The sequence below is a fragment of the Melanotaenia boesemani genome, chromosome 23, assembly GCF_017639745.1.
Source record: "Melanotaenia boesemani isolate fMelBoe1 chromosome 23, fMelBoe1.pri, whole genome shotgun sequence".
Classification (NCBI taxonomy): Eukaryota; Metazoa; Chordata; class Actinopteri; order Atheriniformes; family Melanotaeniidae; genus Melanotaenia; species Melanotaenia boesemani.
Genome location: NC_055704.1, coordinates 4,882,519 through 4,905,504, shown reverse-complemented (window position 1 = coordinate 4,905,504; position 22,986 = coordinate 4,882,519). Strand labels below are relative to the sequence as shown.

General features: G+C 44.8%; 2 protein-coding genes across 5 annotated transcripts in view; one reads left to right on the top strand and one right to left on the bottom strand.

The window, feature by feature from the left end:
• Nucleotides 1–7,829, top strand: part of LOC121634654 (F-actin-monooxygenase MICAL2-like) — a 66,932-nt gene extending 59,103 nt beyond the window's left edge. For all 4 annotated transcript variants that reach the window (XM_041977475.1, XM_041977477.1, XM_041977476.1 and 1 more), the window contains 11 exons: nt 743–900; nt 2,750–3,364; nt 3,453–3,517; nt 3,950–4,036; nt 5,345–5,395; nt 5,491–5,730; nt 5,837–5,930; nt 6,017–6,067; nt 6,379–6,478; nt 6,560–6,633; nt 6,721–7,829. In XM_041977475.1, coding sequence (XP_041833409.1) covers nt 743–900; nt 2,750–3,364; nt 3,453–3,517; nt 3,950–4,036; nt 5,345–5,395; nt 5,491–5,730; nt 5,837–5,930; nt 6,017–6,067; nt 6,379–6,478; nt 6,560–6,633; nt 6,721–6,905 — 1,720 coding nt within the window. In that variant the 3' untranslated portion in view covers nt 6,906–7,829. The remainder of the gene's footprint in view (nt 1–742; nt 901–2,749; nt 3,365–3,452; nt 3,518–3,949; nt 4,037–5,344; nt 5,396–5,490; nt 5,731–5,836; nt 5,931–6,016; nt 6,068–6,378; nt 6,479–6,559; nt 6,634–6,720) is intronic.
• Nucleotides 7,830–9,092: 1,263 nt separating this feature from the next.
• The window catches only part of stab2 (stabilin 2), a 140,937-nt gene continuing 127,043 nt past the window's right edge, over nt 9,093–22,986 (bottom strand). Inside the window, exons 59-70 of the mRNA XM_041977111.1 lie at nt 17,781–17,974; nt 17,525–17,666; nt 13,543–13,676; nt 13,289–13,454; nt 12,908–13,014; nt 12,709–12,828; nt 12,493–12,639; nt 12,308–12,418; nt 12,102–12,233; nt 10,567–10,674; nt 9,768–10,473; nt 9,093–9,683 (exon numbers count right to left, since the gene is read on the bottom strand). Coding sequence (XP_041833045.1) covers nt 10,414–10,473; nt 10,567–10,674; nt 12,102–12,233; nt 12,308–12,418; nt 12,493–12,639; nt 12,709–12,828; nt 12,908–13,014; nt 13,289–13,454; nt 13,543–13,676; nt 17,525–17,666; nt 17,781–17,974 — 1,421 coding nt within the window. The 3' untranslated portion in view covers nt 9,093–9,683; nt 9,768–10,413. The remainder of the gene's footprint in view (nt 9,684–9,767; nt 10,474–10,566; nt 10,675–12,101; nt 12,234–12,307; nt 12,419–12,492; nt 12,640–12,708; nt 12,829–12,907; nt 13,015–13,288; nt 13,455–13,542; nt 13,677–17,524; nt 17,667–17,780; nt 17,975–22,986) is intronic.

Here is a 22,986-nt window from a genome sequence, read left to right as displayed (position 1 = left end):
TAAGCACTCACAGACCCTGAGGTCCTCTGGTACCGGCCTTTTAGTTGTTCTTAGAGTCAGGAATAAAACCTCCAGCCCTCATCTATGGAACGTCCTGCCAGGGAACCTCAGGGCTGCAGAGACTGTTGATGCTTAAAAAAGAGTCTCAAGACCTTTTTAATTTAGCTTTTAACTGAATTGTTATATTACCTTGGTTAGGCCACTTTATTTTATTATTTATTGTTAGTTTTATTTTATTTTCCTTCTTCATATACTTATTTATTTAAAACCTGCCTGTTTTTGTCATTTTTTTCATTTCTGTTTTTTGTGACTTTGTTTTACTGAGGCTCGTTGTTTTTATGAGCTCCTTTTGTTAAACTTTCATACTCACAAACTTCATTCTTATTTGTTCTTATTGTTTTTAGGTTTATTTAATTTTCTACTTTTAACATTTTTAACTCAAGTGTATTCCTTTCATGCCGGGTATGAATATGTGTGTGTGTGTGTGTGAGAGAGAGAGAGAGAGAGAGAGAGGGATAGTAGGTGTGGATTTTTAATTGCTGTTTTATATTATTTTTATTTGTAAACATCGTTCTTGTCTGCATTTTAAAATGTAAAGCACTTTGTGCTGCTTATGTATGAAAAGTACTTTATCAATAAAATTTGATAGAAGAGAAGAAGAGAAGAGAAAGAAAGAAGAAGAGAAGAAAGAAGAGAAGGAGTTCTCTAACCTCCTCATTTCTGTTTGTGTTTCCTGTTTTAGTCCTCAGTCAGGGGAGGAGGAGGAAGAGGAGAAGGAGGATGGTGAAGGAGATCCACTCACTGTAACCTCTGAGGAGGTGACGGCTTCATGGAGGGAACCTTTCCATCACTGTGGAGACGAGGGAGAGGAGGGTGAAGAACAGGAGGAGTCTGGTGATGGTGAGCTGGTTTCAAAGTGGGTGAGATCTGTAGTTTGAATCCTCCCTCTGCTGGTAGAGGCGAGTACAGCCTCGTTGGGGCCTAAGGCTCCTGTTAGCGGAGGACACAGCTAGCTTTCATACTCCTACCAGTCACTAAATAACATTCCACTGGACTTTTATGACTTTTAAATAAAACTCAAAACACAGGGTGATGATTCTCATCAGTGTGCTGTGTGTCCCACAGAAAACATTCCTGAACTCTAAATAAAATCTCAGTTTAATGATTTCCAAATCTCATCAGGCCATATTTTATTTGCAGTAGAACATAAACATTGTACAGCTATATTAGACGTATTGGGTGTGAGAACAGCTGTGGACAGAAGCAGAGGATCCAGCTGATCTGTGATGTCATGCATGCCACAGCTGGGAGCATCAGCTGATCAGTGGAGTCAGGAGGAGCACTTTAGTGGCTTAAGAGGTTTTCTGAGGAGGACGGCTGACCTGCCGTTGGACTGCAGAGCTGTGATGGTGATGACAACTTATTGTTACAACCTTTTTATCTTCATTGATTAATGTATGCTCAGAAGGCTTCTGCTTTGTTTATTGGTAGTTGGCAGATGTTGAACTGTAATTTTAACAATATTTCGGACAAGTTAAAGGTGTTATATGTAAAATACATCTGTCGCTTTTCTACTAAAATTCATTATATGTTTAGCTGATCACCTTTGGTATTTGTACTACATGTTTTTGGACATTGTGGTGCGTACTATAGTTTGAGCATTTTTCTTTTGTCTTTATTTTAAGGTTTTTTCCTTTGACAGAAGGGAAGGAAATTGTTATTTCAATAATCGTTTTACCTGCTGAAGCTTAAATAATGACAGGAGAGGAAAGAGAAAAAAGGAAATAACCATTTACTGCCTGGTCATTTGAGTGAAATCCAGTTCTGACAGCTCCTTTCCACTGTGTGAAAATTACAAACCAGTAAAACAACCTGACCGTATGCGAAACTGGGACATTTCACCATGTGATGGAAAATATGACCTGATAGTGAATCTGATCCAGCAACGCGTCTGTGAAAAATAGTTCCATGGTGATGTTTGGCACTGTGGAAAAAGTAGTTCCAGGGTGATGTTCGCGGTGTAAAAAGTAGTTCCAGGGTGAGGTTCACGGTGTAAAAAGTAGTTCCAGGGTGATGTTCGCTGTGTAAAAAATAGTTCCAGGGTGATGTTCGGCACGATGTAAAAAGTAGTTCCAGGGTGATGCTCGCGGTGTAAACAGTAGTTCCAGGGTGATGTTCGGCATGATGTAAAAAGTAGTTCCAGGGTGATGTTCGCGGTGTAAAAAGTAGTTCCAGGGTGATGTTCGGCACGATGTAAAAAGTAGTTCCAGGGTGATGTTCACGGTGTAAAAAGTAGTTCCAGGGTGATGTTCGGTAGGGTGTAAAAAGTAGTTCCAGGGTGATGTTCGGCAGGGTGGAAAAAGTAGTTCCAGGGTGATGTTCAGCATAGTGTAGCATCCTCTCTTCTAACAACTGTCTGGAAACGTCTGGGAAGTGAGGGGACCAACCTGAAAGAGACGTTATCTGGATGGGAGGAGCTGTTGCTCTAAAACCTCCATGTACTTTTCAGCATTGATGGAGCTTCACAGATGTGGAAGCTGCCCACGCCATAGACACTAATGCAGCCCCATCCCATCAGAGATGCAGGCTTTCATGGATGAGGCTGGAGAATAATTTAATCTCATAATTAATCTTTAATTTGCTCCGACTTGCTAATGCAATGGTGAGATTTGTCTGCAAAAAAATAAAAATCTGATCTTTTTTTCCATGCTGGACATTTCTGACTTAATCTTTTCTCTCTTCCCCTCAGAAAAAGAGTTTTCTTTATACACCTGTGACACACCTGTAAAGTCTGACTCTACCCTCCCATACTGCTTCACCTCCTCCACACCTTCCTCTGCAACTCTGCCTGGAGCAGCTACGCCCTCCACTACCAGCTTCGTCACCTCACCTGACTCCGCTCCTGACCCTCCTCTATCACCTGTCATCGTCATGGAAACAGCTCTCCAAAAACTCACAGCTCTACCTGCTGCCGGAGGGCGGGGCTCTTTTGATGACATTAGTCCTGAACTCCCACAGAGGAAGCCCCTCCTCCCTCAGGACAGGAGGGAGGAGTCAGATAATCAGGAGGTGGGATCAGAGGAGGAAGTGTCAAATGGTATGAGGAGGGGGAGGAGATGGAATAGAGGAGTAGGCAGTCTGCCACCTTGCCTCCTCCCACCTCTGCAGGCTAGGAGTGGGGGTTTCCTCCTTCACCTGAAAGGGCTCAGAGAGCCCTCTACTTCTGAACAGGTAGAGGTGGGAGGGGGCAGAGCCAGAGGCCTGTGGAAGGCGGTGTTTCCTCCAACCAGGAAGGAACAGAAGAAGAGAGACAGGACTTTACCTGATGAAAGGAAGGGATCAGCCAATCATAGGAAGGTTACAGGTGATGGTGTAATAACCAACTCAAGCAGATAATGATGTCATAGTGATGTCATAGGGATGATCTAATAATATTGTTTCTTGTGTTCCAGGAGAAGAGTCCGATCTGGATTCATCCACTCTGCTGAAGAGATGTTCACTGAAGCCCCGAAACAAAGTAAGAGTCCACACACCACCTGACACAAGCCCACCAATCAGAGCACAGCTGCAAACTAGTTAATCAGGTTTATTGAGGATCTGGCCCAGTCCGACTGACTCATGCTGGATCTGGCCCACCAGGGTTGCCAACACAATGAGGCTCTACAGGTCTCTGCAGGATGTAAACAGGAATAGGAAGTTGCTTTTTTGATGACAGTAGGAGGTTCTGATTGGAGGATGGTTGAGATCTGCTCCATGCTGCGTTATAAACTAGTGTGTTCAAACAAAATTGGTTTTGCTTGTGAAACTTGATCCCTCTGATGGACTAATTACAGGTGGCGCCTCCATGTAGAATCATAGATCTTCATCATATCTTCATCAGCTTCTCTCTCAGCTGTAGATACACTTTTAGCCTAAGTGAGACGGTCTCTGAAGTGTCCTCTGTCCCCAGCTGCAGGTGGACCTACTCGACCTTGTGTCAGAAATCCAGAAGGTCGCAGTGAGAGAGGAAGAGGAGGATGAAGATGAGAACCAGAAGGTACTCTGGAGTGGGAAACTTGTCAATGATTGTTGTGTTTTCAGCTGATCAAGAGACTTGCAGACCCAGGGCCTCTTTTAAAAAACTGTACGTAAGAAAGCAAACTACAGGCTGCATCTGCGGCGCAAAAAGCAAATGCTGCGCACTTCTACTTTCAGATTTATAAAAGTGTGCGCACACATGTCCTACACCTGTTCCCGTTTCTAAATCAGAATCAACTCTAAAGCGGGCGCACGTGAGGGAACGCCTTCACACGCCCTCATGGTGGCTATAAATGGTCAGGTGGAATACATATTCATCACATCGTTTGGATGATGTCTCGGGAGGGAAAAAGAGTTAAGAAGTGGAATTTTTGGGTGTGAGACAGAGATCCTGATGGACCACGTTGGAAAAGGTAAAAATGTTTAATTGGTGGGCACGGCGTAGGCATTACTGGTGTCAGAAAGGCAAAATAGTGGCAGCAGGTGGAGATGCTGTTATCACAGTGTCAGAAGGAAAGACGTACGGATGGATATCTCAGTTGGCAGTCGTTGGCTTTATTTTTTCCCGTTTTTCTAGATAATGTGCGTATACCTGGGTTAGAGTTGCATGGAGGTAGGAACATTTGCCCGTCAAGTTTGGTTTTCATAAATCCCAAAAGTTGGCTATATTTGGTGTTCGCTGGATTTTGTTCCTACACCAGCTTGATAAATGAGGCCCCTGGACTCAGGTGCAAACTACAGGTGGTGTCTGCAGGGAAAAAAGGAATTGCAGCGAACAAAAACTTTCAGATTTGTTTCCGTTTATAAATCAAACGTTGCCGCACGTGACGGATCGCCTACATATACTATAAATTTTATACTATTTTAAAAAAAGACCAGGTGAATGCCTATAATAAATATTCATCATTTAATTTCCATGATGGCTCAGGAGGGGAAAAGAGGGAAGAAGCAGATCCTGATGGACCACGTTGACAAATGTAAAAAGGTTTTATTTGGTTATTTGGTATTACTGGTGTCAGAAAGGCAGTATAGTGGCAGCAGGTGGCAGATGGTGTGTCACAGTGTCAGAAGAGAAGTTCGAATCCCACAGGGGGAATTGTTATGGAGAAAAGTGTCTGCTTTTTAGTGCGTACAGAGTTTGCGTGGAGGTAGGAACATTTCACCTTGGTTGGTTGGCATACACCGGTTTTTGTAGCTATGCCAGGTTTATAAATGAGGCCCCTGAACTCCAGACAGAGACTTGAAACTTTGACAGGGACCTGTACTCTAGACAGCCACGTGGATACTGATAATTGTCTGTCCTCTGTGTCCTATTCATGTCTCTCAGCTGGCATATGTTCCTCATGCTCTGGCCTTCAGACGATCATACGCCATCAAGGTACAAACAGATCTGGTTCTCTTTGAGGCCTCTGGTGGTCCTGGATTTCCTGTCTCTGAAGTAAACTGCTTTAAATGCTTAACCCCCCATTTTAGAGACAACCCCTCCAAGACAAAATCCAGTACTCTGACGAACAGTCTTCATGTCCCACTGAGGTGGTGGGGATCCTGCAACAGCCAAAGGAACCATCAAGTCTGAGTGTGAAGGAGACCATGTTTCAAAGACAGCAAGAGAACGAAGATGAAGACTTGGACGTCAAAATCACAAGAAGGGTTCAGAGAGCTGCCAGGCGACAGGCTAAACAGGAGCAGCTGAAGAGACTGCACAGGGCTCAGGTGGGTGCTGCTGAGGACAGAACCAGTCCAGGATCAGGTAGGAAGGACACAGTCCAGGATCTGGATCAGAAACCAACTGATGTTTTCTGTTTCTTGTGTTTTTCAGCTGATCCAGAGACAGCTGCAGCAGGTGGAGGAGAAACAAAGACAGCTGGAGGAGAGAGGAGTGATGGTGGAGAAAGCTTTGAGAGGAGAAGCAGGTAAACTCCCCTCAACATGGAAGCTGTAGGAGCAACAGAATTCGCCCATTTCCACCTGAACTCATCTGTTGCCACCTTCATTTCAGACTACTGGGGAGACGTCAGCCACAGTCCAGACCTGGAGCTTCACCTGGGAGGTTGGTTCCTCATCTGTCTTGTGTTCTGCGATTCTGGAACCAAGGTTTAGTTTCTATATTCTAGAAGCTCACGTTTCAGAGATCTGCTCCTTTCCAACACTTCTACCACCCTAACATACCCAACTCACACTGACTGGACTTCTGGACTGGTTTTACCTGGACCCTATCCTCTAAAGAGATTAAGTACTTTAATGACGCTTTAGTGTGGTTCAGAAGTTCTGATGAAGGTGTCACCTTAATGTTCCTGTAAGGAACTTTGTACTTCTGTCAGGTTACATCATTTATACGTCAGAACTTCCTGTCATCTGCAGGACTTGGTAAAATGGACAATCCTGCTCTGATGCAGCAGTGGTTCCAGCTGGTCCAGGAGAAGAACTCTTTGGTTCAGTATGAATCGGAACTCATGATCTTGTGAGTATTTAAGCTTTCCTCTGCAGCTCAGAACTTAAAGAGACAAAGGAGAACCTAAAGGATCTGGCTCTTGTGTTTTAGTGCTCATGAGCTGGAGCTGGAGGACAGACAAAGTCGGCTGCAGCAGGAGCTCAGAGAGAGGATGGCTGTGGACGGTAACGGTCTCCAGCATCGCTCACCACCCTGTGTGCATGTGTTTGTGTGTGTGATGTTTATGAACCTGTACTCCTGTGTGTGTGCAGACCACCTGAAGGGGGAGGAGCAGCTGGCTGAGGAGCGTCTGATCCTGGAGGAGATGTTGGGGGTGGTGGAGCAGAGGAATGCTCTGGTGTCTCTGCTGGAAGAGCAGCGGTTGCAGCAGCACCAGGAAGACCAGGACTTAGAGAAGGTCATGATGGCTGGAGGACTGCCACTCAACTGGACCTGAAATTGGTCTAAAGTGAACACAGATTCCAGGACAGTTAGAACCGAGTACTCAGAACCACATGTGGACCTGATGTTGGTCCAGTCTTTTCAGCAGGAAGTGATTTGTCATTGCATGAGTGAAGAAGCTAAAGAGCAGCAGGTGGAGCAGTGGGTGGAGAAGCGAGTGGTCCAGTGGGTGATGCAGTAGGTGGAGCAGTGGGTGGAGAAGTGAGTAGTCCAGTGGGTGGAGCAGCAGGTGAAGCAGCTGTGGTGCAGAAGGCAGAGAAGCAGGTGGTCCAGTGGATGGAGAAGTGGGTGGTGCAGCAGGTGAAGCAACAAATGGAGAAGCAGTTGGTCCAGTGAGTGGTGCAGCTTCTGTCTCCACCTGCTGCTTGTATGTAGTTCAGGTTTGAGTCATTGCTGCTGCACTAAAAAACATGCTAATGCTAATAGTGAATGCTAACAGCTAACAAATCCCAGTTGGCTCATTGTGATTTAATGATGTGTTTGTAAACCAGACTCTGGGTGGGGGGAGGACACTTGAGGTGGCAGGATGTCCTCAGACAGGACGTCAGTTCTGAGGATTAATGTTCTTGGTTCAAGTTCTCTGACTTGGAGTAAATTGACCTCTCAGAGCCACCGTACAGAAGTCCATGTGGTTTTCTTCTTCACACTGTGAACCAGGGGCCTCATTTCTAAAGCTGTCATATCTACAAAAAACGGCGTAGTAGGTGAGACCACCATGAAACTCTACAGGACATGAGGACACGTTACCCAGAGCACAGGAGGACCAACATGTGTTTATTAACCTGAACTCAGGTAGACTATTGATCGTGCCATCAGATGTTACCTGCCTTACTTTGTCATCAATAACTCAGACTGGTCATGTGACTGATGAGCTCTCAGATGTACTTCCAGTTTTCTCTAATTAAAATCTGATATTTGTTCTGAGTTGTCCTCAACTTGTATCAGCTGGAGCAGAAACATCGAGTTTCTGTGTATATTATAACTCAAAAGCAGAATCTCATCAACATCTTTTATTCCCAGTAAGAAAAACAACACATCAGAGGATGAAACTGACATGTTACTATTTGATGGAAAATATGAGCTGATAGTGAATCTGATGGCAGCAACACATCTGTAAAAAAAATTTCCAGAGTAATGTTCAGCATGGTGTAGCATCCCCTCTTCTTTTATAAACTGTCTGCAAATGTCTGGAGTTTTAGGAGAGGAATGTTGTCCCATTCTGGGAAGTAAGGAGCGTTTCCATGGAAGCCGCTACAGAAAAAGACTCATCTTATACTCAGACTAAAACCAGGTCCATTTTCTCCAGTTGTTCCATTAATCAGTTCAGTCTTTTTTTTAATCCAGACTGGTTCTAGACAGACTTCCATAGTCTGACTTAGTGCAGCAGCAGGAACATTACCACCCCTAGATGATGGATCAAACAGTACTGATGGAACAGGGCCAGGACTCATGAAGGATGTGTAAATGCTGGGGCCAGGTTGAACTCTAACACTGTATTGATCAGTAGTTACTATAATCTTAACTGACCGTCTGGATTTCTATACCAGCCACAGAGGAACAGAGTATCTATAGGTCTAGACCTGCAGCCACTAGCTCTGCGGCTAGAAGATTAAACTACATGCTTCTTCCTTCATCAGACCTGATCCTCTCAGTCAGACATCATGTTGGTCCATCTTGAAGCTTTAACCCTTCCATGATCAGTCCTGGGGCCAGCTCATTTGTGATGTTTTTGTAGATCAGTCTGTCTGTTTTGAAGCAAACGGTTTGAAAATAACCACAGGTGTTTATTTTTTATATATATTGTAACCCTTTTATATGCCATTTAATAAATAGTCACACCTTTTGTCCTTGGACATTTTTCTGCAGACTGACTCCTGTACTAACCACATTAATTAACCCACTACCACTGCAGTGTCAGTTTACATCTTGAGCAACGTTTCCATGGATTTATGACAGTGGAATTTCATTTTCTATAATTTTTCTTTTCATTTTATGTAATCCTTAGGAAAACCTGCAGGAAGATCTGGAGGATCTGTGGAGGAGGGATCAAAGCTTGTGATGCTAGATAGGAAAGTGAGAAGAGGTCCAGATGCAGCAAATGTGTGTTAGAGGATAGCTCAGGGTCATAGAGGACTGGATGAAAATCAGCAAGCTGCAAGCTCCAGGATGGAGGGATCACTTTCAGATCAGAGACAGTCACATTTTATGTTGCATCTGGATATCGGAAGGATCAGTCCTCTGTCTTCTCTCCATCCTAAACTGACGTGGTGTCTCAGAACAACAACTGGGGCTAGATGGCGCAGCTAGGTGGTCATCTGTTGCACACAGGATGCAGGAGTTCAACTCTGGCACAGGACCTCCCATCCCCACACCAACACATAGGTAATGCTGCAGTAAGAGGGAGCCAGGATGCTAGGACGAAGTTTGAGCTCCCCCTCATTATGGAGGACTAGATAGGATAGGTTGATAGGTAGATTCCTACCCACTATAGATGTGTCATGTGTAGTCTGTGATTAAAGGATGGATCCAGGACCGTATCATTAAACATGGTAAACATTGTTAGACATTTGCTATATAACACCTCGGTTTAGGATGGAGAGAAGACCAAGGACCAATCCCTCCAATTTCCAGATACAACATAAAATGTGACTGTGGGGAACTGAACTTGCCACTGCACTGCTGGTGACTTCTAGTTTTCCACCAGCCCCACAGGACCACCGATGACCCTTTGTACCCATCCATGTTCTAAGCTTTTCTCTTTTCATTTTGGGCGCTGGACTTGAAAACAGGTGTTACGGTTGGATCCCAGGTCCTCCTGACTTCAGAGCTTGTGCCTAACAGCCTGAGCTATTATTACAGACATGTGAACTGATGCATGTGATCAATTCATATGTTCTAGGTTTTATGAATGATAAAGACAGGTTTCTGAATATACAGAATCAAATAATTTAATATACCTGGTTTCAGGTTTTTATTTAATTCTTTTGACTCCTGATTTTAATGGTCTTTGGAGACATCCTATGAACGAGACATTTTCCAGTGATTTGGATCCACTCCGCCCATTTCCAGCTGAACCAAGTGTCCGAAAAAACGAAGATCCGATTCACGGTGTTGGCTGGAAAAAGTCTGTCAGGAAGGATTCGGACCTTTTTCTGTCTCTACTAGTTGGAAACCAGTAAACCATCATCACCTTCAGCAGGAAAGAAAGCCGACTATCTCTGAGTCAGATCAGACTGAAAGTTTTTTTATCAGGACTAAAGTAAAAAAAAAAAAAAGGAAAGATTTGTCCAATTTTTCTGCCTTTTATTTGCTTTTAATGGCACAAACACAGAAAGCAGCTCATTAAATCTTCCTGCTTACAAATGATTTTCTATCAGTTCAGGTGGAAACTTGTTTTTACGGCAGCTCTAAACACACCACTTATTTGGTTGTTGTGAATCTCCTCTGGCGATGACGAGAAACACGGATGGAGTTCTGGCTGGGTCCAGTCTGGTCGGACAGTCTCAGCTGTCCTGCAGCAGGCCATATGAACCTCCGTCCACCACCTCATGTTTATCCTCCACCTGCAGACAGTTAAAGTCGTCCTTTCTCAGAAACATTGTCTGCTTTTCTCACAGATAAAACATCTTGGATCTGATCAGCAGATTTGGACTCACAGTGACGGCAGGTTTGTCAGACTCAGTCAGTTCTGGACTGGCTTCGTAAACCGGGTTACAGATGCTGTGGCTGTAGTTTGCTGCAGCTTCGTCCTCAGCGTCGTCCTCCTGTTGGACCAAAGATGGAGACACTCATGTCCATAAAAACCTGATAACTGGGAGTATTCAGATTGTTGTAATATTCTGAGAGAATATGCAATATTTAAAAACTCTGGTCTACATTTTCAGAATCAGATTTATTTGTCATTACATGTACAAATAAAAGTTTTTAAATTTCCTGTCTATTATCGGATTTCTATTAAATTATGTACGTTTGACATGGCGGAGCCCACAGTCTTCGCATTAGCTGCTAATGTAGAAGCCCGGCTATTGTTTTTTATCTTCATTCATAACACCTCACAAAGACAAAAAATACCAGATTCACATTATAAAAAGCATATAATATATATAGCGAATGTGAATCACACCTCTATAGATGCCATAAGGCTAATTTCTCAGTAAGTGTTGAGAAATTTGACCTTGCAATGTCAGATAATGATAACAAACATGTCGACTTTCAAAAAAAGAGCTCTGGGTTTTAATATAGGCTAAGCCAACTTTGGGATGCCTGGGGTCTTAGCATTAGAATTTTATTGTTCAATTTTATTGATTGATACCTCTACTGACCAATCAGATTCAGGAGAAATGAGGGCTAAACCCAGATTCACCTGAAGAAAACCAGTGATCCAGAGGAAAGTACATTAAAAGGTAGTTTACTGTAATAAGAACCTGGTCTCACTAGAACTTAAAAACTTTGTACTTTATGTAAATAATCTGGAGCTTCATGAGTCACTTCCAGCTAACCCAGATTAAGAGTAGTAGACCTTAGCAGCGTTTTGTTAATCTGGACTAGGTATAACAGACTTTATGATTTTTTTTATAAGTTTGTGGATTTAACTGTACTCCATCTGAAAATGCCCTCTGTGCAACCTGCAGTGAATTAAGTGTCCGGGAAGCATCAAACAGCTCAGACTGAGTGTGATAGCAGCAGCAGCATCACTGCTCTTTACTGGAAGCTCTGTGGCTGTTTGTAGAGAAGAAAAGTTTAATCATCAGTTTGCTGTGATTTATATCTAATTTCAGTTTACATGTTCACTGGCTCAAAAAACGCTGAGATGGTTTAAAGCGTAAGCTTTTGTAGTGCCTAATCCTCAGCATTGCATAGATTTATAATTAGGTTTCCTCCGCATTGCATAGGTTGTGGCCACATTTGGCTGTTCTAAGCAACTTCAGCTGTTCTAGTCTGTAAGATTTGGTGAATTCTAGGCTCCATACATGGACGGGGTATGTGTCCCTTGTATAGGTCCAGATCTAATGTAGATCTGGAGGAGTTTTAAGGGTTAATGATAGAAAACACTGGAGAAAAAAAAAAACGAAACAAAAAAAACAGCCACTTAAAGTATTTTATCTCTGTTTTTTTTTTAAAGTTCTTGAAGGGATCAGCAGATTCGCTCTTTAGGTCAAAGGTAATTTTGCAGGTAAACATGTAAACTCACCTTGAAGTAGTGGAAATGGAAGGCCTTGGTGTTGTGTTGGTGGAAGTGGTACCCAACAAAGACCACCGCCACCACCAGAACCACCAGCAGCACCACGCCCACCCCCATCCCAGCCCGAGGCGCCGCCAGCATCTGCACAACCAAACAGGAGCCATGTTACAGTCAGCAACTTAAAAAGTTTATGATATCACTATGACATCACTCACTTGCTGGTGAGGGGGAGAGGCTTCCAGCGGTCTCTGGAGGACGTGGATAATCCCGTTTGAGGCGGGAACGTCGGACTGAGTGACGAAGCGGTTGTTGATGTAATAGGATGACTGAGGAGGAGAAAAGGGTCAGTTTTCAGAACCAGAATGGGGTCAACACTCAGACATGGGGGTTAGATTCTGACCAGAGCGGATGGGTCAAGCAGGTTGGCAACTCCGAGGACAGTCAGACTGCCTACGGCCGTTCGAATTCGGCTGCCATTCTTCAGTTGGTCGACAGGAAGAGCTTGACCCAAGGACAGGTGGATCTCGATGTCTCGCTGGGACAGAGTCTGCGGGCACAAATGGATCAGAACCTAGCGGCGGTATGGTAGCTCAAGCAGACGTTGGATAGGACTCACTTGGTTGCCTGGAAGGGCGTCATTGTCAGGTACGAAGAGCGTGGCGAGCAGTGACGTGTCACTGAGCCGCTTCAGAAACTGCCGGCCAGACTCAGATGCTTCAGAGTTGCTCAGGATTTGCTGCAGAAGTGGAAAGTTAAAGATCTGTTTCTAAAAAACTTTTCTGAGATCTGGAGCGTTGTCAGCAGGAAGCACTCACTGTGAGGAAGTTGGAGAAGGAGGGCGTGGCCCTGAGGACCTGCAGCAGGGTTCCCACACAACTGAACCCGTCTCCCATGTAGCCTGATTTGCACTCACACTTCACCTCTGAAACAGATCAATATGAAATATTGAAATAGAACTCCTAAACTTCCTCATCCAGTCCAACCACTTGGACTCTAGGAACCCACAGCCCCACTTGGAGTCCCCACCCATGATGAACATCTGGTTCATCCTCTATCCTTTACAGGTAAAACCTGAAGAAGCTGCTGATCCTGATTGGCTCAGAAGCAGGCTCTGTCCAGCCAGGTGGGGTGTTCAGCAGGCTGTTTCAGCACCTCCTGAACACCTGAACTCCATCTATGCACCCTCTTTATCTCACCTTTGATCCGGTAGCAGAAGGTATCCCAGGTCTCGCTCAGATTTTTTCGGACCCCATAGTCCACAATGCCAACGTGCCCGAAACCACAGTTGGGGTTGGAGTAGGTGGTGGGGTATGCGACCTGGGCCTGGTCCAGCCAGCCGGCAGCACATATGTTCATCCCACCCTGCACAGGAGAAACCGGCAGCATGTAGAACCAATAAACCCGGCCCAGCCAATCAGCATCTATCAGTCTGTTTGATGTGTTCACGGACCTGCTGAGCGTAGGACAGCTGAATATACGTAGCCAGGCGACCTCCCTGTGCCATGCAGGCCTGCTGAGCTGCATCATAGGTCAGCTTGTATTGACCTTGCTTTGAGCGATAGTGGAAAACTCCCAACGTAGCATCTGCACCCAAACACAAAAAGCAAGAGAGTTCATAAAGATTCAGCTGGAAGAACATCCTGTTAACAGATATCAGGTCTGTAACATGACTGGCTATAAAAGGGATGCCATAGAGCAGGGATCACCAACTCTGGACCTCTTGAGTCAGTGTCCTGCAGGTTTTTCATGTTTCCCCGCTGCAGCATACCTGACTCAAATTATGGGTGGTTAAGAGGCTGGTGCAGACCTTGACAACAAGCTATTGGAGAACCAGGTGTGCTGCAGAAGGGACATGTTGAAAATCTGCAGGAGCATGGCTCAAGAAGTCCAGAGTTGGTGATCCCTGATCCAGAGCTTGTCAGAGGTAAAGATGGGCAGAGGTTCTCTAATCTGTGACAGAATGTGTAAAAAGATTGTTCAATACTTAAAAAACAATGTTCCACAAAATCAAATTGTAAAGGATTGCAACTCTCATCTGCGGTGCATAACATCATCAAAAAATTCAGAGAAACTAGAGATGTCTCTGTATGGAAGAAACAAAGCTGAAGATGCTGGAGCTCTTCAGGCCCTCAGACCACACTGTGACATTAGTAAATAGCTACAGGAATACTTCCAGAAACCACATCTAGTTAACACAATTCTCCATACCTCCTACAGGTGCCAAATAAAGCTCTATCAAGCAGAACAGAGGCCATATTTGAATATGACCTAGAAGCATTGTCATGTCCGGTGGACTGAGACTCATCTGAAGTGGACTGTTTCAGTGTTCTATAGTCAAACGAGTCAATTTCTTTCTGGAAAGCATGGACAGCGTGTCCTGCAGACTAAAGAGGAGAGGGAGCATCCAGTTTGTTATCAGTGGACAGGTGAAAAGCTGCATCTCTGATGGGATGGGGCTGCATTAGTGCCTATGGCGTGGGCATCTTCCACATCTGTGAAGCTCCATCAATGCTGAAAAGTACATGAAGGCTTTAGAGCAACATCTGCTCCCATCCAGGCATAAACACAGTGAGCAAGGTAAACAAGGTAAACATGGTAAACAAGGCAAACATGCCCCCCATGCCAGATATGACCTTTGACATGAGCTCAACTGCTATGTTCTGATGTGAATAAAATGTGTCTCCTGTGATTTGAAGCTCTTTACGTTTCACTTTGTCCACCTTTTCTGGAATTTGGGTTGTAACTACATACAAGCATCACGTATCTGGAGATCATGCTGGATGCTCACACACACAGCATGTACAAAACCTGAAAAGTGAACCAGAAATTCCGTCTGCAGTAAAATAACATCCCATCTGTCTCCTATCAGTTTCTAAAACACATTAACATGCATTTCCTGTATTATATTGTTTATCTGTTTGAACACTCACAACCAATGAAATTCTTGAGCCAGTGGCAAGACACTGTGGCATGCACATGCACATAAACACACAAAGAAGGTAAAGATATATCCATCCATCCATTTTCTGCCGCTTATCCGGAGTCGGGTCGCGGGGGCAGCTGCCTAAGCAGGGAAACCCAGACTTCCCTCTCCCCGGCCACATTCACTAGATCATCCGGAGGGATCCTGAGGTGTTTCCAGGCCAGCCGAGAGATGTAGTCCGTCCAGCGTGTCCTAGGACTTCCCTGGGGCCTCTTTCCAGTGAGACGTGCCCGGAACACCTCACCAGGAAGGCGTCCAGGAGGCATCCTAACCAGATGTCGGAGCCACCTCATCTGGCTCCTCTCGATGTGGAGGAGCAGCGGCTCTACTCTGAGACCCTCCTGGATCACCGAGCTTCTCACCCTATCTCTAAGGGAGAAAACTCATTTACACGGTGGAATGCCTTCTCCAAGTCCACAAAACACATATAAATTGGTTGGGCAAACTCCCATGCCCCCTCAAAGACCCCGAAGAGGGTGTAGAGCTGGTCCACTGTTCCACGACCGGGACGAAAACCACACTGCTCCTCCTCAATCAGAGGTTCGACTATCTGACGGACCCTCCTCTCAAGCACCCCTGAATAGATCTTACGGGGGAGCCTGAGGAGTTGTAGTTGGAGCACACCCTCCGGTCCCCCTTTTTGAAGAGGGGCACCACCACCCCAGTCTGCCAGTCCAGGGGAACTGTCCCCGATGTCCACGCAATGCTGCAGAGGCGTGTCAACCAAGACAGCCCTACAGCATCCAGAGCCTTAAGGAACTCTGGGTGGACCTCATCCACACCCAGGGCCTTGCCACGAGGAGCTTTTAAACCACCTCAGCGACCTCAGCCCCAGAGATAGGAGAGCCAGCACCAGCTACCACAGACTCTGCTTCCTCATTAGAAGACGTGTTGGTGGGATTGAAAAGGTCTTCGATGTATTCCCTCCACCGCCTCACAACGTCCCGAGTCAAGGTCAGCTGCCCCCCATCCCCACTGTACACAGTGTTGATGGAGCACTGCTTTCCCCTCCTGAGCTGCCGGATGGTGGACCAGAATCTCCTCGAAGCTGTCTGGAAGTCATTCTCCATGGCCTCTCCAAACTTCTCCCATGCCCGAATTTTTGCCTTAGCGACCGCCGAAGCTCTGCTCCGCTTAGCCCGCCGATACCCCTGGAGTCCCACAGGCCAAAAAGGCCCGATAGGACTCCTTCTTCAGATTGACGGCATCCCTTACTGCTGGTGTCCACCAACGAGTTCGGGGGTTACCGCCACAACAGACACCGACGACCTTGTGGCCACAGCTGCGGCTGGCTGCCTCGACAATAGAGGCACGGGACACAGCCCATACGGACTCAATGTCCCCTGCCTCACCCGGGACATGGTTGAAGCTCTGCCAGAGATGGGAGTTGAAACTCTTTCTGACAGGGGACTCTGCCAGACATTCCCAGCAGACCCTCACGACACGCTTGGGTCTGCCAGGCCTGACTGGCATCCACCCCCACCATCTGAGCCAACTCACCACCAGGTGGTGATCAGTTGACCGCTCCGCCCCTCTCTTCGCCCGAGCATCCAGGACATGCGGCCGCATGACATGACTACAAAGTCGATCATCTTACTGCGGCCTAGAGTGTCCTGGTGCCAAGTGCACATGTGGACACTCTTATGTCTAAACGAGGTGTTCTTTATGGACAGTCCATGACGAGCACAGAAGTCCAACAACAAAGCACCACTCGGATTTAGATCAGGGGGGACGTTCCTTCCGATCACGCCCCTCCAGGTCTTGCTGTCATTGCTAACGTGAGCATTGAAGTCCTCCAGCAGAACGAGGGAGTCCCTGGAAGGAATGCTCTCCAACACCCCCTCCAAGGACTCCAAAAAGGGTGGGTACTCTGAACTGTTGTTTGGTGCATAAGCACAAACAACAGTCAGGACCCGTCCCCCCACCCGAAGGCGGAGGGAGGCTACCCTTTCGTCCACCGGGGTAAACCCCAATGTACAAGTCAGGGGGCAATGAGCATGCCCACACCTGCTCTGCGCCTCTCACCGGGAACAACTCCAGAATGGAAGAGTGTCCAGCCCCTCTCAAGGACAGTGGTTCCAGAGCACAAGCCATGCGTCGATGTGAGTCCAACTATATCTAGCCGGAACAGCTCAACTTCGCGTACCAGCTCAGGATCCTTCCCCACCAGAGAGGTGACATTTCACATCCCTAGAGCTAGCTTTTGCAGCTGAGGATCAGACCGCCAAGGTCCCCGCCTCTGGCAGCCGCCCAGCTCACAATGCAACCGACCTCTACGGCCCCTCCTGCAGGTGGTGAGCCCACGGAAGTGGGATATATGTGACTAAAAAGTCAGCCAACCTAACCAAAATGTGGAAAACTGCCTGAGGAGGCAGACAGATACAAGTCCCAGTCCCCTCTCACAGACTCATCGTCCAATCAGAGCTCTCGCTAACATCACTCTTTGTACCTTCAAAGTGGAGGTCGGTACATTTGGCATCTGGATGACACTGCCCATTGTCCTGGAGGCAGCGGCTGATTGGCCGCTGCATGACCTCACAGGACAGTCCGTCCCCCAAGTAGTTATCCTTGCAAGTGCACTTCTTCTTCCCCTGCACACAGGTACACACACACATTCACATATGCACACACACATGCACACAGTTTGTTGAACACCGCAGGGGACATCTGAGGAAGTAAACAGGTAAAGGTGGTGTTGTCCTCACCGGAGCCGTCATGGAGCAGGTGGCGTGCTCGTGGCAGCCACCGTTGTCCCCAGAGACGCAGGGGTCGATGGGCAGGCAGGTGAAACCATCTCCAGAATAATCCTTCGGACAGGTGCAGCTTACCTTTTCTCCTTCCTGGGAGCATTTGGCATCTTTAGCACAGCCGCCATTCCAGACACTGCAGACATCCACCACTGCAGAGACATCAGAGACACTTTAGGTGTCTTGTCCTTGTTCATGTCATCTGGTTCACCATTTCTGTCACATTCAGTTAGCAACCTGACACATCAGGCTTCATTTGGAGGTAAATCTGTCTCACCAGATCTTAACAGGCCTTTAATTCTTAAATACCAACATTTTATTCATGGTGAAATTATGTTTCTACATTTTTGGGATCTGAACCCTTCAAATTTTCAGGAACTTATGTTTTACTTTTGTTCATTCACTGTTCCAAATTCTAAGAATTCAGATGAAGTTCAGAAAAGTTCCTTCAACGGAAGGAAAAAGGTGGATAGAGGAGAAATAAGATAGAAAAAGGGAGAACCAAACAAAAAGTAGAAATCAAACCACAACAACTGCAATCAAAGCTAAACAGAGAAACTGAATAGCTGCTATACCTGGAAAGAACCAGTAAACATCCTGAAGGCTACTAAGAGAACACAACAGACCATCTATACGGGCACCTGTGAGAAGAAAAACTGTAAAAACCATTAACAGCAACTAGTACGTGCTTGGGCGTGTGTGTACGCGTGTGCAGGAGTGTGGGTGTGTATGTAGGTGTGTGTACTGAACATTAGGACTGAGTTGTGCTGACTGATCATGCAAATACAACCACACCCCCTCCAATGATCAGAGAGGGGCTGAGAGGGCCCCAAGCCCTGGGCAACCAGCAGCTACCACAGAGACCAGAACCGAGGCAGCCCACCGTAGGAATGGCGTCCAGACAGAAAGAAGCAGAAGGCCGCACCCTTCTAAAGAATGTGAATGAGTTGACTCTCATTCTCATTTTTGCCCCCAAAATGAAAATGAAAAATATTGTTCTCTTCACACTAGTATAGATTAATACCGATACTACTCTTGGTATCACTAATATTAATATTTGGATCAATCTACCCAGCCTTTATCCTGAAGCAGTTCACCAAACTAATCAGTCAGAACAAGCTAGTATTGGCGATCCAATATGCTAGCAGAGGAGAGGCTACCAGCTAACATTGGAGACGCTACTAGCTAACATTAGAGTCTACCAACTAGCATTGGAGAGGCTACCAGCAAACATTAGAAAGGCTCCCAGCTATCAATAGAGAGTCTACCAACTAGCATTAGAGAGGCTACCAGCTAACATTAGGGAGGTATTGTAGATAAATTTATTGAGGTACTCATCAAGGGATGGCTTGGGTCTGTTACTTATTTTCATTTATATTCTTACTCTGTTAATCATATCTTATCTTTAAGCTCATATACTGACTAACAGGGTGTTCCTAGTAAAACAACATGTGGAATGTTACCCCTAAGGGAAATTTCTGGGTCAACCGGAGTTCAGAGGAGATACCTTGTGTGTGTGTGTGTTTTCTTTGTACCTGTTTTCCAGATCAAAAGAAACCACCGAATGGACGGGTGTCATAAGGAGGGGGGTAGATATCTGCTTGACTGAAGCTGACCCTACTTTTGCAACTGCACCATTAGTCAGTAAAACTGTGTATAGAAAGGAGGAGGAGCTGTAATATATAAGGGTCCAGGGATAGAAAGAAGGTGTCCTGTCTGTTGTGGGCAGCCGGACATCTCTTATGTCTGTTTGCCAGGGATAGATATGGACCCAGGGCTCTGTAATTTGCACATTTCTCATATCAATTGTAATTAATAAATTAGTCAACTGAGAGAAGTAGTCTGTCATATTTTGATCCACCAAAGAACACGCAGGAGAAGACCCTAAAGAAAAAGGTATAAAGAAAATGTGTGGAACAGTACCGTATTAATTAGGAAAGTGGGAAATTAGTACCTGCCTATTTTAATACTATGGGAAGAAGTACCTGTTCTTTATTACTTGTGCATTTTTAAGGTTTTCTCCAACAACTTGGTGACCTCCGACATGATGGATCTGGTATGGCATAATTATTAAATGTTTTTGAATTTTATTTACTAAATTTTCTCTCTGCTGACACCAAATAGGATTTAAAGGACAATCATAATCATCCTCTACCCAGATCAGGCACTGAAAGACCGGTCATAAATGAAGGTAAGGACAAACCTTTTCTAAAAATTGTCCACATTGAGTACCTTAAATTTAAGTGCCTGATCAGGTAACAGATGGTTTTAGTTTTGGTATGAGAAATGGGGCTTTAAGAAGTTGAAGAATAATAGAAGTAAAAGGAAAATACGCGTAAATGATCTGGGACCATAAGGATCTGGGATCCTGAATAAAGGAATAGAAGTATAAGAGTTAAAGAGAAACAGATAAGAGTAAAAGAGAATAAGTGAAAAGTGTATCATTTTAAGTGTGGAGTGAATGAGTGATTGGATGTAGTATTTAGAAGTTTTAAAAGTGTTATGCGACTGGGGATTTCAAGAAATTGACCACAGAAGATGACAGATCTTCTGTAGACGCTTAAGAGATGAAAGAGAAAAGGTCGGGGACCTTAAAGAGAGAAACTAAGTAAAGAGAGGAATAATGCTTTGTGGTTCTTCCTTATGTAGAAGGTTTAGCTTTGCATTGCTTCATGTTGGAAATGATTTTTCTAACATATTGGTTCTTTGAGCCGGATCCTAAATACTCATCCGAACCCAGTATGGAATCGCCGAGAGACTGAAGACTGTGCACAGCCAGGTCCGGGACCTGTAAAAAAGACCTCTACCTCAATGTTAGGTGGGAGGCCAGTCATCTGGGGTTCTGAGTCTGGCGTCGGATGGTGACAGGAAATCTGCCATCAACAAGCGAGCAGTTGAGTATAAATTGTGTGATGAAATAAGTTTGTGTGACTGCCTCACCGTGAAGAAAATCTTATAGTTAGACAAAACCGAGCTAGTGGGTTTTAAAGATAATGTTTGAATGTTTGAACTGGAGTAAAAAGGTTCTAAAAGATCAATTCTGTGCTAACAAGACAAAAAAAAAGGCAAAATAGTGTGAGTGTATGTGTGACTGGAGACTCACATTCCAAAGCAACAGGCAGAGTGGACGCCTCGTTGGTGGTTGAAAAGTTGAATAGGTTGTGAGAAATCTCATGAGAAATTAAAATAGGTTTTTGTTTCAGTAAAAACTAAATTAGAAGGAGATGCTGAATTTATGCACGGAAAGATTCAGATAATGTAAAATAATTTGATCTGTCTGAGGAAATGTTTTGCTCCGCTCCAGAAACTTAATACATACACAAGGAATCTTCCTGAAGTTGAAGCTGATTGGAAAGAAAGACACACTGTGCTTTTTACTTATATACATACATCTAAAGATACATTTACATTATCAAGTCTGTGAGAGAAAACATATGCAACTCTTCTTGGAGAGACATACACACACTCTGCTGGATAATTATTAACCCTATTTTCCTTTCTTCTCTCCTCCTTCTCCCTTGTCCCTGTCTGAGACTATCTGTCTTGAAATTCTTCACAGGCTGCAAATCCGATTCGACTCAGCTCATCCGTTGGAATAAAAGTCAGCAGAGACCCACTAAAAAAAAAAGAATAATAATCACCACCATCTCCTATGAACTGAGACTGATACCCACCCCAGCCTGCTCCACCCAATGCTTTACATGATTCAAGAGAAGAAACAAAGACATCTGATCATCAGCAATTACCACCAGAGTTCCTCTGCTTTGAGTTTCAAAGAGACTGAAACCAGATGTTTGATGGACGTGTAAACTTTGCTTTGGATGGTAGGACACCATCCTCCACAGCGCTCCTGATCATGTGCTTTGTTCAGAGGACAAGAAGACCAAACCAGGACAAGAAACTAACTGTGAGCTCTGTAGTCCAGTTTCATGGAGGCGTGGTCGCTGGACTTTGCAGAGGCGAACAGAGAGGTGGGTGCTGGGGGCCTGAGGCCATGAGATTATCCATTTCTACTGACTAGAGACAGAATATACATGTGGTGAAAGGGTCATTGGCCATAATAAAAAAAGGCAGTTTGCCATCTGGCTGATCCACGGCAGAGCTGACTCGGAGATGGAAGCAGTCATGTGACCAGTCGACACGATGATGGTGAGACTGTTCTGATTTCATACTATAATTAATTATTGGTTTGATGCAAAACTTTGTTAATATACTGAAGATAAATAGATCTACATCATTTATGGAAAGAAAGTGCTAAAGAGTAAACAGAAGAAAGCTTCATTTCTAGACATTTCACACACATAAGACTAGTTCAAAACTGTGAAAAGAGATACACATATACGCATACACACACACACACACAAGCTCACTGCAATGAAGTATCTGCTTGCTACTGACCCACATGACGTTACTAACCCTGTGTTGTTTTCACGATTTACAAAGAAGAAAATATGTTTAGTGAGCTGGAGGCAACAACATTTCCTCAGTCATCCAACGCTGATTCACACCTTTGACAAAAAATAGATAAAAAATAAAAACAAGATGGGAAATCATTTTTTATTTGATCCCTTCAGATACAATATTATGGTGACTCACTGACACATGAATTTATATTTCCTCCAGATTACCGTCTAATTGCTGCTCAAGGATCTGATAAGATGGTATTTCTCTCATTCATACGTCTTGACAAATGGGAGAAAGTAAATCCTGTTTCTGCCAGAGGTTTGAATGCCAACATACTGATCCTTATGTGCATTCACATAAATACTGCAGTTTTCCCTGGTTGGTTCTGTGTGGTGATGCAAAATTTCCTGAAAAATTTCCTGAAAAAGTGTGTGCGTGATTTGCACTAAAACTGTTCGTGTGTCTCTGGGTCCTGATTATTTTAAGTTTGTTAACAGCTGGCTTAAGTTAAGGTTTTGATAATCCTGGTATTGTGTTTATAATTTACATTGAACAATAATTGAATCTGAAACAGCTTTTAGGGATATAGACTTAAGGCCTGATCTATTTCAGTCAAGTGCACTAAGGATCCAAAATCTGTCTGAAAACGGATGAATCAAAAAATGATTTGTTTGGAAGAAAATTGTTACGGCCACCGCTCATTGCTGGCAGCTGCGGCTCATTCTGCTGCTGATTGTCTGATCTGGAAGCGCTGCCTGGA